Source organism: Peromyscus leucopus, chromosome 4 (assembly GCF_004664715.2).
Source record: "Peromyscus leucopus breed LL Stock chromosome 4, UCI_PerLeu_2.1, whole genome shotgun sequence".
In the NCBI taxonomy this organism is placed as follows: Eukaryota; Metazoa; Chordata; class Mammalia; order Rodentia; family Cricetidae; genus Peromyscus; species Peromyscus leucopus.
In genome coordinates this window covers 133349635-133364860 of record NC_051066.1, presented here as the reverse complement: position 1 = coordinate 133364860, position 15226 = coordinate 133349635, and the positions used below count along the sequence as shown (strand labels likewise).

General features: G+C 42.7%; 1 protein-coding gene across 5 annotated transcripts in view; it reads left to right on the top strand.

The window, feature by feature from the left end:
* LOC114681853 (protein NDRG3) overlaps window positions 1-15226 on the top strand; it is a 67740-nt gene that overhangs the window by 33808 nt on the left and 18706 nt on the right. For 4 of the 5 annotated variants that reach the window (XM_028855611.2, XM_028855609.2, XM_028855610.2 and 1 more), the window contains 5 exons: window positions 8839-8944; window positions 10828-10948; window positions 12457-12519; window positions 14044-14104; window positions 14860-14946. In XM_028855611.2, coding sequence (XP_028711444.1) covers window positions 8839-8944; window positions 10828-10948; window positions 12457-12519; window positions 14044-14104; window positions 14860-14946 — 438 coding nt within the window. Of the gene's footprint in view, window positions 1-5238; window positions 5420-8838; window positions 8945-10827; window positions 10949-12456; window positions 12520-14043; window positions 14105-14859; window positions 14947-15226 lie in introns of those variants that run through there. The other variant, XM_037205377.1, reaches the window with a different exon arrangement.

Sequence of the window (15226 nt, the reverse complement as noted above, 5' to 3'; positions counted from 1 at the left end):
TGTTTGCTTTTAATATAATTTACCTAGAAGGATGTCATTGAGATAAGAGTGACAGGGGACTCAGTGTAATGCACTTCAGAAATATTATGTGTGCAATCCTATCTGAAAGCATGGAAGCACTTGCCTTCATCAGCTACCAAAAAGTTAGTCAGTTTAAACCATCTATTTCTTCTGCTGTGTGTGTGTGTGTGTGTGTGTGTGTGTGTGTGTGTGTGTGTGTTGGGGGTCTTGCACCCCTTTACCCCTGAGCTGGGGATGGAACCCAGGGCCTTGCTCATTCTAGACAAGTGCTGTGTTCATATTTAAGTATAAGTATAGATTTTAGTGAAATTAAGTTTAATATTGTCAGAGGTTTAGTCCGTTATCATCATAGCAGGATATGATTGTGTGCAGGCAAGCATGGTGCTGGAGAAGTAGCTGAGTGTCCTATATCTTGACTTGTAGGCAACAGCAAGTGGCCTGACTCACTGGAAGTAACTTGAGCATATATGAGACCTCAAAGCCTACTTCCATAGTGACACATTTGCTCCAACAGGGCCACATCTACTCCAATAAGGCCACACCTCCTAAGGGTGCCCCTCCCTTTGGAGGCCATTTTCTTTCAAAGCACCACAAATATTAAGGCTTAAAAATAGTCTAGCAGGGGCCAGTAAAATGGTCCAGTGTGTAAAACCACTTGCAACATAAGCCTGATAACCTGAGTTCAATCCCGGAACCTGCATAAGGTACAGGGCGAGACCAACACCACGAAGCTGTCCTCTGACCTTCAATGTATTCTGTGGTGTGCATATATACACATATGCAAGACACGATACTACTCTAGCAAGGGGTCAATGGGATAGTTCCGTGGGTAAAGGCAGTTACTGCCTGATAACCTGAGTTCAATTTCTAAAACCCATTTTTTAAAAAGCCATAAGCAGCCAGAAAGATGGCTTAGCAGATGAAGATGCTTACTGCCAAGGCTGACAACCTGAGCTCCATTTCCAGAACCCACAGAATAGCAGGAGAGACCAAACTCTCACAGGTTGTCTTTTAACTTTGATGTGCATGCCATGGCATGCCTGCCCCCACCCCATAAATGTGTAAATATTGTAAATGTAATAAAAATTTTAGAAAGAAAGCCCAGATGCAATGGTATGTATCTATAATCCCATCACTCCTACATCAATACAGGAGACAGAGACAGGAGAATTTAGAAGCTCACAGTCTAGCTAGCCTAGATTACACAGTATGGCAAAAACAGCAAGAGAAACCCTGCCTCAGCAAGCTGGAAGGAGAGAATTGACTCCTTAACATTGCCCTTTAATCTCCACAAGTGTGCCGTGCAATGTTCGAATCCCCAGAACAACAATAATAATAGCTACTACTATATTATTGTTATTATTATTTTATATTGGAACCTCGACTATAACTCAGTGGTAGAGCTCTTGCCTGGCATGTGTGAGGCCCTGGGTTCAGTCTTCAGCCCTGAAAATCAACAATAAAAAACTATATTCCCTTGGGCTGGAGAGATGGCTCAGAGGTTAAGAGCACTGACTGCTCTTCCAGAGGTCCTGAGTTCAATTCCCAGCAACCACATGGTGGCTCACAACCATCCGTAATCAGATCTGGTGCCCTCTTCTGGCCTGCAGTCATACATGCTGTATATATAATAAATAAATAAATCTTTAAAAAAAAAAAAACTATATTCCTACTTTTCTTTTTATTATGAAATCCTGTACTATTGTGTTACCATTTATCTTTGGAAACCTTCATATGATACACTTTTTTTGGAATGTATCTGAATGATAAGAAAGCTTAAACCTTATTTCACCGATGTGGAAATATATTGGGGTTGTTTTTTTTTTTTTGTTTTTTTTTTTTGTTTTTCCCATCTGAAATAGCCTACCAAAAGGTGCTGATACGTTGAATGAAGCTCTACTATCTTCTGGCATTGTAAATATCACTTTAGTTGAGATCTGATAGAAATAGAATGAGAGCAGATGTTTTTTGTTTTGTTTTTAAAGATTTACTTATTTATTATGTATACAGTATTCTGCCTGCGTGTGTCCCTGCAGGCCAGAAGAGGGCTCCAGATCTCATTACAGGTGTTTGTGAGCTACCATGTGGTTGCTGGGAATTGAACTCAGGACCTCTGGAAGAGCAGTCAGTGCTCTTAACCACTGAGCCATCTCTCCAGCCCAAGCAGGTGTTTGTTAAGATCACATGTTTGCCCGGGCAGTGGTGGCACATGCCTTTAATCCCAGCACTCCGGAGGCAGAGCCAGGCAGATCTCTGTGAGTTCAAGGCTAGCCTGAGCTACCAAGTGAGTTCCAGGAAAAGCACAAAGCTACACAGAAAAACTCTGTCTCGAAAAACAAACAAAAAAAAAGATCACGTTTGTCACTTGTTCTGGATATATGGAGTGTCTGCGTTATAAAGAAAAACTGACTAGGGATATAGCTTAGTGGTAGAGTGCTTGAAGACCCTAGGTTCAATCCTCAGTCTCCAGCACACACACACACACACACACACACACACACACACACACACACACACACACACACACACAAAGACCTAAGGCGTAGGAACTATGATGTGAGAAGTCAAAGATGGCCCAGCTTGCCTGAGGCTTCTGTCTTAGTTTGTTTTCTATTACTGTGATAAAGGCCATGACCAAGAGCAACTTGGGGAGTAAAGGGTTTATTTCATTCTACATCTTATAGTCCATCATCAGGGGAAGCCAAAGTAGAAACTCAAGATAGGAACCTGGAAGCAGGAACTGAAGCAGAGGCCATGTAGGAGCACAGCTTAATGATTTGTTATCCATGGTGTCCTCAGTCTGCTTTCTCATACAATCCAGGACCACCTCCCAGAGGAGGCGTGAGCCATAGTGGCAGAGCCCTCCCACACCAGTCATAAATCAAGGAAATGCCCTACAGACTCGCCTACAGGCAATCTGATGGAGCCATTTTCTCAAATGAGGGTCCCATTCTCAGGGAACTCTAAAGTGAGGTTGGTCAAAAAGCTAACTAGGACAGCTTAAATATCCATGAACATTGTTAAGAAAGAGAGCAGAACAGATGTCAGCCCAGCGTAGTCACTGAACTCAGAGACAGTCCTGTGACATTGGTGGTGTCCACTAGAACAGCTGTGTCACAGGGGAGACTGGAGCCATACCAGGGTTTCCTTTGGGTCTTGGTTTTACCTGAGAACAATTTTTAAAGAATCTGTGATAAAAACCTCGGGGTCATTAACCAAATTCACAACTTCTGTCTAAAGAACGATTTTCTCTTCTGTTGTCTTTACTAATCAACATACAGATCTTTTTCAATAGTGAAAATTAATTGTATGTGTGCTGTTTCTCTTGATTCCTGTCACGAGTGGTATCCTTGCTGTTAGGTCCTCTGAGGCAAGCGTAGGTATATTGTAGATGTAGACTAGTGAAGGAAGGGCATTCCAGTTGACCTGGTTAGGACTGCTGAGAAGGGAGAAGCAGCACTTAGTGTGAAATGACAGTGACAAGCCCCTCACTGTCCCTCTGTCTGCTTGGTGCTTCCTGATTCTTCTCTCCCACGTGACTACTTAGAAATGTGGAGCGAGAGCTTAAACAAATGCTGTAGCTTCTCTGTGTTGCTGTAAGGAAAATAACACTGTTTTTCATGATAATTAATAGCAACTTATGGAAATTCAGCCAGCCAGGCATTGGTTATACATGCCTTTAATCCCAGCACTCAGTAAATATTAGTGGATAGTAAGAAGCTCTTGTCTGGCAGGATCTATCATTCCCGTAGAAGAAGCTGGTAATGATGGTGTAGGGTAATCTAGGCGTGGCCAAGGGTTGAATAATTTCATGTTGCCTGTTTAATTGCAGTTGCTCTGTGGAGGACCCATTTGAGGACCAGATATTATTACTACAGTGCAAATCAGTGTATGTGACCACTTCTTCAAAGGTGTTCAAACAGCTTTAAACCTCCACAGATGAGGTCACTTGGTCAGTGTTTTGTTACCAAGTGAGAATTAAGTTAGCAGTGAATGGGGGTAGGGTAGGGGGAGATTACAGAAAAAACTGAAGTCAAAAACAAACAAAAAAATCACAAATCACCACCTGCCTGTATGCTCTGTAAGTAGAGGGTTTATTCCTCCAACAGGCCGTATCACATCACATGTATGATGGCTACCAACTTTTTCAGACCTTACAGCCCAGAGCCACAGTGCTAAGAAAAGATTTTTATTGTAATGTTATGGTAAAATCTAGGGCAGGATTCTCAGTGGTAGAGAAAGGATCACATATGGGTGTCATGCACAGCACATTCCTGAACACAGTGTTGTTAGAGAGAGTTCTGGGGTGTTGTTTGGGGTTGGATATTTGCTCTTTCTCTCTCCTCATTGTTAGCTAAGGTTGTGGAAGGAAGATATTGGAGCTGGTTCTTAAGGAGGAAAATACTTTTTAGATTGACATATTGCAAAAGAGATTTTCCAACGAGAAACGTGACTTGTGGGAAGGCTGGAAGTTGTGGGTGGCTGCAACAGAAAAACTAGATGTCTGTAAGTGTTGTGTGAACTCGAGCGAAGGACATGAGAGGCAAGAGAGGAGAAAGTTAAGGCCAGAGTCAGGGGAAATGTGTCACGGAACTTTAAACAGGGAAACGTGACAGGACAGAGCATAAGTAACTGGCAGGCATTTTTTAGTGGGATTACACAAGGGACCTTTTCCCTCTGTACAGGAGTAAGGTCGTGAATGGGCATTACAGCAAAAAGCCCTGGCTTGGGACTTGGAGTGTAGCTCAGAGGAAGTATAATTGCCCAGCAAGGACTTCAATTCCACACACATCACACCTGCTTTTTGGAAACAATAAAAGTTTATGCTAACAAACATGTTTAGTAGGGAAGAAGTAGTGACAGGCATGAAGTGATCGTAATTTAACTAAAATAAAGGCTAAGTAGAAGTGTGGCAGCACATTTAACTAAAGGGAGAGGACATGAGAAAGAGACCAGGCAGTGGCTATCCAACACTGGTACCATCCTAGCTCAAATTGTTAACAGGCTCTCTGGTTAAGATGAATCTTTGGTTGACAGGACAAGGCAGTCAAGATAGATATTGATGTCAGCAGCCTTTATGAGCTTGGGTTGTTTCATAAGCCTGGAATGTAGCATGTTCATCAAGTATACAACCTCAGAGAAAGATACCAGAGCCTGGGGGAAGCCACCTTGAGCTCCACCCTTTGATCACAGGCTGCCATTGTGGGTCACATTCTAGAATGCTAGTGTGGAAGTCCCTAAAGAAAGAGCCAGTAAGACAAATGAGGGTTGACTACAGCAGAAAGGTGGCGGCAGCTCACACCCTGAAGTGGTCTGACCATTGACTCAGCTCCACAGCCGGGTCTCTGCACCTCTGCCCTAGTTGACAATGGAGATATATACACAAATCCCCATGGAGGTTAGTGCCTTCTTTCTCTTCATGCTGTCGCTCTCAGACCATTTGCATTCACGTCCTTCCAAAAGGAAGAGGAGCTCCAGACAATGACGACCTAAAGTCACAGACCAAGATAGGGCAACAAAGAAGAGTGAAGACGCTTGGCCCTTTGATGCTTTTATGATTTGATGTCATATTATGGGGAGGTAGGGACTGAGCTCTCCGTTGAAAGGTGGAGATTTTGTTAAGGGTCCAGTTTTGACTCTGAATGTCATGCACATTGTGAGTGATGACAAAGCAGTTACTTTGCCCTGCCCCCCTTCCCACTTTAAAGTGTTCTTTTTTAAAAAACTCCATCATTTACAGCTCCATTTTTACTATTGTTCTTTTCTTCCTGTTTCAGCTCATTTTCCATCCCCTCAAACACATACGGCTGCTGACTACTGGTTAGGGATTGAGAGACTCCTGTGTTAAGGTCACATTGTATTTGAGTGTTTCCTGGGGTCTCATTCAGTGGCTCATCTGAGGCCCAAGTGGACTGTTTCAGCAAGATTTTATTAAAGGTTTGGGTGAAGCAGATGGAAGATTCTACTACTAGATGACCATAGTGACAAATTTGGGGGACTTTCTTGAACTGTGAAGCCTAACAAATAAGAGGACCTATTCCTTTCTCCCTCTGTTCTTTTTCCCTCCTGTATTTTTTCTCAATAGACAGAGCATGGAGATGAGACACTGGTCCCCTTGAGTTCCCTTTCAGAATCCATTTCCTTCCTCAAGGAATGGAGGCTCTGAGACTGGCATACATTGCTTCTCTTCCAGTACTGTATTTGTTAAATATCATAAACACAATTTGTGGTGTGCTGTGGAATGTGGGTGTGAATGATTTACTGCACACATAGTCTTCTCTAGCCTGCTCTTACTGGGCACTGTGTTTTTAAGAATTTCTTGATGTTAATACTTAAACTGCTAGTTTACTCATTTTCATTTCATATATAAATAAATGATATATAAATTCATTTGATATGATCATCAATTGATCTATTAATTTCCCTGCTAATAGGGGCTGGGATTTTTTTTTTTTTTTTTTTTAATTTTTTGAGACAGGGTTTCTCTGTGTAGCCTTAGAGCCTTTCCTGGAACTTACTCTGTAGGCTGGCCTTGAACTCTCAGAGATCCGCCTACCTCTGCTTCCCGAGTGCTGGGATTGAAAGTGTGTGCTACCACCTCCTGGCAGGGTCTGGTTTTTAAAAAATAGACATGATTGATGATTTTGTGTATAAACCATGTTTGAGAATTTCTTTAGATATACCTGACAGGAAGATTGTGACCAGGGATACATAATGAGATACTCTAAACACACACACACACACACACACACACACACACACACACACACCTCTGAGGGTACAGATGTTGTAGGTAGGCCCTTCTCAATACAACCAGAAATTACTAAACTCTTCTCTAGAGCAGCTGTTCCAAATTACATCCACTAAGAATATGTGTGAGCTCTTATTGTTCTACATTCTTGTGTATGTCAAATAGCATTTCATGGATTTGCGTTTTGTACTTTTCTGATTGCTTGCTTTTTTGTTTGTTTGTTGGTTTGTTTTTTTTTTCCTGAGACAGGGTTTCTCTGTGTAGCTTTGAAGCCTTTCCTGGAACTCACTCTGTAGCCCAGGCTGGCCTTGAACTCACAGAGATCCACCTGCCTCTGCCTCCCAAGTGCTGGGATTAAAAGGCTGCGCCACCACCGTCCAGTCTTGTTTGCTTTCTTAATTTTCTAGGACAGGACTGTTTGTCATGAGCTCTTATGGACTGGTTGGGTTTTGGTTTCATTGGTTAACATTCTGTCCAGAATATAGTCTTTCTAAGGCAGAAACACCTCTCTGGTATGCTCTATTAACCTCAGAGCTCACATCAGAATATAGCATATAATAAGGGTTCAGCATATAGATATTTAATAAATTAACTTGGAGTATGTGCGCACACATACACACACACACACACACACACACACACACAAAGCACATACATGTGTAAATCCCTTCAGTAAATCTGGCATGTCTATAAATAAATACCCATGCAATAACAGGGATTTATATCTTTATAGTCTTTCTATCCAAACCCTATGCTTCATATCATAACCAGTTCATAATACTCAAGTCTAGTCTTCATTTCTTCCTTCCTTTATGTAAGCCATGCAGTGAGCTTTCATAGACAAAATCAGTAACCAGGAGCATCAAATAGTGAAGCATGCATACCATGAATCAGAAAAGGTCTCTCTCTACTCTGGTCTGGAGCCTAGGATTTGAAACATACTAATGTCTTATTAGGCAGAAGTTGTATTTTCCACATGAGAGAAAACAAAGTTATAGTGAAGTTCACTATTAAATAGAAAATTATACTGGAAGCCCATTGCATTGTTAAGATTATCTGTGGCACAGTTAATTCTTTCTTATCCATGTGAAACTTTCTGAGACAGATGGAGACTTCAGCAGAAATTCATGAGGCTAAGTGGTATAATTTTTTTTTAGAAATGTAAAAGTTAGAAAAGACTAGAATAGACCTCAGCGTTCTGCCCCCCTCTCCCTTCCTATCCACCGTTCTCTGTGCTGCAGGCACCCCAACACTACCAATTGCAAACCTTTCTGGCTTCACTCAGTTCCCTGAGCTGAGCTCTACTCTGCTTCTCAACTTAGTTTTGCTTTGGTTCCTGTCTTACGGGATATATAGGACAAACTGCCCGGCACACCTTAAACCAGGAGCAGTCCAGGATGTCTCACGAGCACACACAGTGAGGACCAGGAGTTAGAGTAGTAGCAGGTCACCCAGAAGCTCCCAAGGTTACTCCTGTTTCAAGAGAAACACCAAGTCACAGATGTAGTCTCAAACACAGATTCCTAGGGAAAGATGCTGACACCACATGACCAGATGCCTTCCTACCTCTAGGAAGCCACGGTCCAAAGGTTTCATTCTACAATTCATGCTATGAACATGACAGCCAGGAGTCACTCCTGTGACAGATGATGTAAGGCACATCCAAGAAAGGAGAAGGATTCTAGGCCAACATTCCTTTTGATAGCTTCCAGAGTTATCTACAGCTGAACATGTGTTCAAGATCTTTGAAGCCTTTGGCTTTTACCCAGGAACAGTTTCACATCTTCTGTTTCCTTAACTGTTCTTTCCCTAAGTATTTCCTGGTTCTTTATCCAACTTGTTGATCTCCTTCCATTACCAATTACAAATTTATCAACAAATCCTTGATTTCCTGGACTCCTAAAACTGAGCTTTGAGGACAACAAGGGGTCTTTTTCTGTATATGTATTTATTATCTATTTAATTAGTAGAATTAGAAAGTTCAAATAGTGTGTATAACACTGCCTCTTTCTGGTGGGCTTATGGTCCACTAAGCCTTTCTGAGACTTTACATTGTCTTATTACAGGAACATGACATCGAAACACCCCATGGTGTGGTCCACGTCACCATAAGAGGCTTACCAAAAGGAAACAGACCAGTTATCCTGACATACCATGACATTGGACTCAACCGTATGTATTTGATTTACAGCTTCACTTTTTATCATAGTGTGTAATCTTTATATATTAAGGGAACAATAGTATTCCATTTTTTATTTATTTTTATTTACTTGTTTAGTTATTTATTTATTGGTTTTTCAAGGCAGGGTTTCTCTGTGTAGCCCTGGCTGTCCTAGAACTAACTCTCTTTGTAGACCAGGTTGGCTTGAACTCACAGAAATCCACCTGGCACAAGCTGGGATAAAAGACTAAATGCATGTACCAACACTGCCCAGCCTTCTTATTTTTATTTTTATTTTTAGGGGATGGGGGAGATAGTATTCATTTTTTTAAATTATTTTATGTGTATGAGTGCTTTTACAGCACATGCACATGTGTGCTTGATGCCTGTGAATGTCAAAAAGGATCATCAGATCCCCTGGAACTGCAGTTACAAACATTTGTAAGCCACCAAGTGGGTGCTATGAACCAAACTCTAGTCCTCAGTAAGAACAGCAAGTGCTCTTCACCACTGAGCTAGCTCTCCAATCCCAAACAGTGGTATTTAATAGAGCAGAGCTAGTCTTTCTTACACTCCGTCGTTATTGGCATGTGCAGGGTTAGCATCCTTAGGTAGTATACAGGACATGTGCTTGGGGAATTTTAGACCATATTCTCCTTTCTGTTATGTCCACTTCAGACAGATCAGTCTACTTCTATGAAAGCAGAGCTGAAGTCTGTTTCCTGTGTCTTGTTTTTGTTGTGATGGTACTGGAGATGGAATGTAGGGCCACGCTCATTCGAAGTGCTTTGCAATTACCTGAGCCACAGTGTTTTGTATTGTTTTGTTTATGTTTGAGGTTAGAAAACTTAGAGTTTTAACTTAATTTTATTGTGAGAAACTCACTGAAATATTAAGTTTTCTTCCTACAGCCTATTATTAGCTTCTTTAAGTTGGTGTTCTATCATGGTACAATCTGAGTATCCCTATTATCCAAACTCAAACACAACAATACTACAAAATCTAAAGCTGTTTTAGTGCTGCTGTGATGTGATAAGTAGAAATTTCCATGCCTGACTTCATGTAGTAAGTCACACTCAACACAGAGGCACACTAAAAATACTGCATACAATAATCATTAGACAATCTGTATTAAGTATATGTGAGATAAAAATGAATTTCATATTCAAATTGGACTTCCAACCAGAAGATTTCTCATTATTTATATGCAGATATTTCAAAATACAACATCCATTGCACTTCTGTTAAAAAGCAGTGCAGAAAAGTAACACTGAACCTGTGGAATGAGATTAGGCTCTAAGGCAGGGAGAGTGTAATGCCAGTGTTGGAATACCCTCTCAAGTTTAGATTCTAACTACAGGTGCACACATTCTGCAAACCTGTAGCCTTCATGCTGCTCTGACTTCGAGTGCTGAGTTGATAGCATGAGAAGTGGTGAGGGCCCTACACGAAGAGGGTAAAAATGAAGCAGCATCTCCTCCTTGCACATAGCAGTTCTGACAAAGCCCCATGTGATGACCAGCAGCTGAGGATGTCCTCTAGCCAGGGTCAGGGGAAGGTCAGGGTCTCCTCATCAGGGAGAGGAAGAAGGTGCATGGAGACAGCACTGAGGTAGAAGATGACTTGTGCACCACCAGGAAACCCAGCAAACCTCCACAAGGTGGTTCCTACTCTGAACCCACTGCTAGAGTTGGGAAGCAGCTGTTCTCCAGGCACTGAGGGGCCTCCTGTGCAGTCTCCTTGAGAGCTCGAGTCACAGGCTTTGTGCAGAGCCCTGGCTCAAGTGGCCCGCTGCTGAGAAGGGAGTGAGAGGACAGTGGCCCGGCACTGCTGGGCAGAGAAGAACTGGGGAGAGCTGGAGAACTTGTGATCCACAGCTGTTCTCATCTCATAGATAAATCCTGTTTCAATACCTTCTTCAACTTCGAGGATATGCAGGAGATCACCCAGCACTTTGCTGTCTGCCACGTGGACGCCCCAGGCCAGCAAGAAGGGGCACCTTCCTTCCCAACAGGGTAAGGCCCTAGGGAAGATCTCTGGGAGGCATGCAGGCCAAAGAACCAACGGGTGAACCGGTTGTGGGGGCCTTGGTGTGTTTCCCTCCCTGTGACGGTATCACACTTACAGGTGGTGCTGCTTGCCTGTCTTGCTGCCCCTGGTCTCAGAAGCCTGTGTGTAAGTGTGTTGAGGACGGTTGTGTGTTTTCACAGAGAGAGGAATGCCTCTTCCTGGCCAGCACCTGTGTGCCTAAGTCCCAAGGCAGAATGTGTCTGGAACACCCATTTCTCACGGACTCTGATCTGTCCCCTGACTCCTTTGTTTTACATTTGTCACATGTGTCTCTTCCTAAAGTGCCCAACACATAGGCTGAACCCAGTTCAGCCTTCCGAGCTTGCCAGTCTGGGAGTTCCTTTCCATCTGAGTTCCCACCTAGAGATGGATTTTGGACACCTGGGGAACCATTTACCCTGGAGCCATCTTGACAGGCAAGGGCACCATCTGACTGGCCTTGGCACTCAACATCATCCTAAACTAGCTCTGCATGTCAGCGTCACAGACTCCCAAGTGCCCCCCTGGGCAGGGTGCCAGTGAGAGCTTTGGAGGGAGGAGGGAGACCTTCCCCTCTTGTGTGTGCTTCATTTCCTAGTGACTTCTGGAGCTTAAACATTCCAAAGATAATGGAGAGTCTGCACCTGCATAGAAGCCAGGCTCTTGTTGTTTAAATGCTTGTTGTTAGCGCCCTTGATCCACAGAACCCTAGAGGGTCTGTGTCAGTGTACAAATAAATAGCTGAGCTGGGATTCCAACCCAAGAAGTCTTGTTATAGAATCTTAGTTGACCTTTCCAAGCTGTTGTGTCTCTCAAAGACAGGTTGTCATTCGCCCAGGTGATATCCATCAAGATTTTTCCTGACTTGTGCATAAATAGTTTTGAGAACATTCTATCCCTTATAGTGTTTACCACATACACTCTGAGCTCCCTGTTGGTTATAGAGCCCATCCTGCCTCCTTATATAGGAGCCCATTTACTATATACATACACACATACACATACACACACTTACTCTAGTACAATATGTATTATCCTAAGTGAAATAAATGACATTTATTCTGAGGAACCCAAGTTTTATAATGGAGCATAGGCCTAGGAAACTGTGTTTCCTGTTATATTTAACTGCCTAAATATGATTGGCAGACTGCGAGCTACTTCCTGAGTTGACTCAGGAATCTGAGCCTGGGAGCGAATGTTAAGGGTTTGGAAATAGCACATAGTGGGCCATCTAACCAGTTCTCTTCCTATAGCTTCCTCTGTCATAAAGAGTGTGGACTTTTACTCCCTTCCTCACAGGGCAGTCATGGAGGATTATGAAGCAGGCCACAGTTGTTTCATCACATCCTTTGAGCCTTTGGTTTAAAAAAAAAATCATGTGTTTCTCTAAGACTGCTGGACTGGTCAAGGTCTCCTAGTGACTGGGAACTGTGGGTGCTTTCTAATTCAGAAGAGATGTCTTTCTGGGTTTCAGGTATCAGTACCCCACCATGGACGAGCTAGCTGAAATGCTGCCCCCTGTTCTTACACACTTAAGGTGAGTAGATTCTATAGTCTTCCACTTTCTTCCCCCTCATTGCTACAAATGAAACCCAGGCTTTCACTCCCAATAAACAGATAACCTTCCAAAACAAAACAATAGATTATCATAGCCGGGCGGTGGTGGCGCACGCCTTTAATCCCAGCACTTGGGAGGCAGAGGCAGGTGGATCTCTGTGAGTTCGAGGCCAGCCTGGGCTACCAAGTGAGTTCCAGGAAAGGCGCAAAGCTACACAGAGAAACCCTGTCTCGAAAAAACCAAAAAAAAAAAAAAAAAAAAAAAATAGATTATCGTTTTATTTTATTACTTTATATTCCCTAAATATAAATACAGTGATTCACAAACAGAAGACTCATCACGTTCATTGCATAGTTGGGACATGGGTGTCGGTGAGAGATAATCATAATAAACGACTTAGAGTAGGCTGGAGTGTATCTCAGTGATAGAGCACATGTTTAGCAAGTATTGTGCTCTGAGATTGGTCCTTAGCACCAAGCAGTATCAGTACAAAGAAGTCTGTGGCTATTATGATAGATAAAAGAGCAAGCAGGCTCCTTATAAATGAAGCTAGCTAGGTAATGTCTCTCTGGATAGGTGCCATATAGGCTAGGACAGAGAGCCAGGGAAAAAGAAAGACTAATTAATAAGATCGAGTGGAAGAAAGGCATGTTATAAAGTCTGAGAAACACAGACCAGATTCCATAGATCTGAAAGATTAGATAAAAGTTGACAGTGTCCTTATTGGTAAAAAGGAAAAACATCAAAGGATTTTAATCCTGGACTGATACACAAGTTAGACTTTTAAAAAGATTGCTGTAGGTATATAAGTTATACATTGGTAAAACTATTTAACTTTAAAAAAAAGGATTGCCGGATGATGGTGGCATACGCCTTTAATTCCAGCACTCTGAGGCAGAGGCAAGTGGATCTCTGAGTTTGAGGCCAGCCTGGGCTACAGAGTGAGATTCAGGACAGGCACCAAAACTACACGGAGAAACCCTGTCTCAACAAAACAAAAAACAACCAAAAACTGGGATTATTCCTCTTCTAGTCATTTGTAAAGGAGTAAAAGCAAAATGCATGGAGAATAGTAACTAATGGAAATATTTCTGGGTAGTTTTGACATGATTTGCTGATGAATTTTGAGGTGGTAGAGAAAATGAATTCCAGATTTGAGGCATATATATATACAATTTTTGAGACAGCATCTCTCTTGTAGTCCTGGCTGTCCTAGAACTCACAATGTAGACAAGGCTGACCTGGAACTCACAGAGATCTGCCTGCCTCCCAAGTCCTGAGATTAAAGGTGTGCATCACCACACCCACAGCATATTTCATTTAACTATAAGAGGAAATTTGAAAGTAGGTGGAGTTACCCTTGTTAATATAGGTAAGACACTGAAGTTGGAGAAGTTAAAGAAGCTTGTCTAGGAAACTTTGTGAGACCCTGCATATACACCCAGCTTATATTCTTTCCAAAGGCAGTTGACATTGTCAATTGTTGATGTGTCCTTTTCACAGTCTGAAGGGCATCATTGGTATTGGAGTGGGAGCAGGAGCCTACATCCTCAGCCGATTCGCGGTAAGTACAGGAAGGATTAGTCTCAACTCCTGAGGCAGAGAGTGTGGGGGTCCCAGCCAGGTGCCTGCTTGTGTTGGCTTTGTAAGTTCCAGCTGTTCAAGCCACATGTGTGTGTCAAGGCTTGCTTTGTGTGTAGAGGACCTGAAATCCACACATGAGGACAGGACACTGTAGAGACCCAGATGCGGCTTCTGGGGGGATTGTTAAAGCCATGAAAAGTGAGCTTGAGAAGAACTGACACCATAATGTGACAAACAATGGGACTGCACTTTCCTACCAAACCCTGTGGAAGGAAGGACTCCTGCTGGGATGTTCCTCCTGGATCCCAGGAACGTGGTTTTGGGGTGGCATTGCCTATTCAAGTGGCTTCAGGAAAAACCTTTCAGGAGCCTGTGTTGGACACAGCAGCCCACATAAGCCCCTATGGCAAGTGTTTTAGCACACTTGCTCCTAAAGAAGTCCCCCTAGGAGTTGAACCACTGCAGCATGCTGTCCTCTGCTGGAGCAACAGAACTCGGGTCTTCCCTAAGCCCCATGCAAGGGAAGATGTCTTGACAGCATTTTGAGAGACTGTTTTCCAGGTGCTGGGTCAGATTTCCAGAGGTATTATTGTCTGTAGGTGCTCCAGAGCACCTCTCTGCAGTCTTCCTTCCAGACAGAGGCAGTGAGATTTAGCACAAACCTGCTGACCATGTCGACTGCTTTAAGAGAGCGGGAGTGGGAGTCTCACACAGTTGTCTCTGTCTCTCTCTCAGCTCAATCATCCAGAGCTGGTAGAAGGTCTTGTGCTCATTAACGTTGACCCATGTGCTAAAGGCTGGATTGATTGGGCAGCTTCCAAAGTAAGTACTAAATGACGGTGTCCATCTGTTCATTTTCTGGTCCCTTAGAAAATTACCTATTTATGAAGTTTAAAGGAAAATGAGATGTTTGGTTTTGTTGAGTGTTGTGAACTGAAGGTGTTATGCAAGCATTCTTAACATCAACCTTCATCTATAACCCATGACAAAATGTTTTAAGTATATAACTTACAAATGTTTATACAGGTAATCACTACATAGCCAGTACATAGAATATTTTCAGATCTTCTACCTTTTCCCAAGAGATACTCTTTGCCAGTTA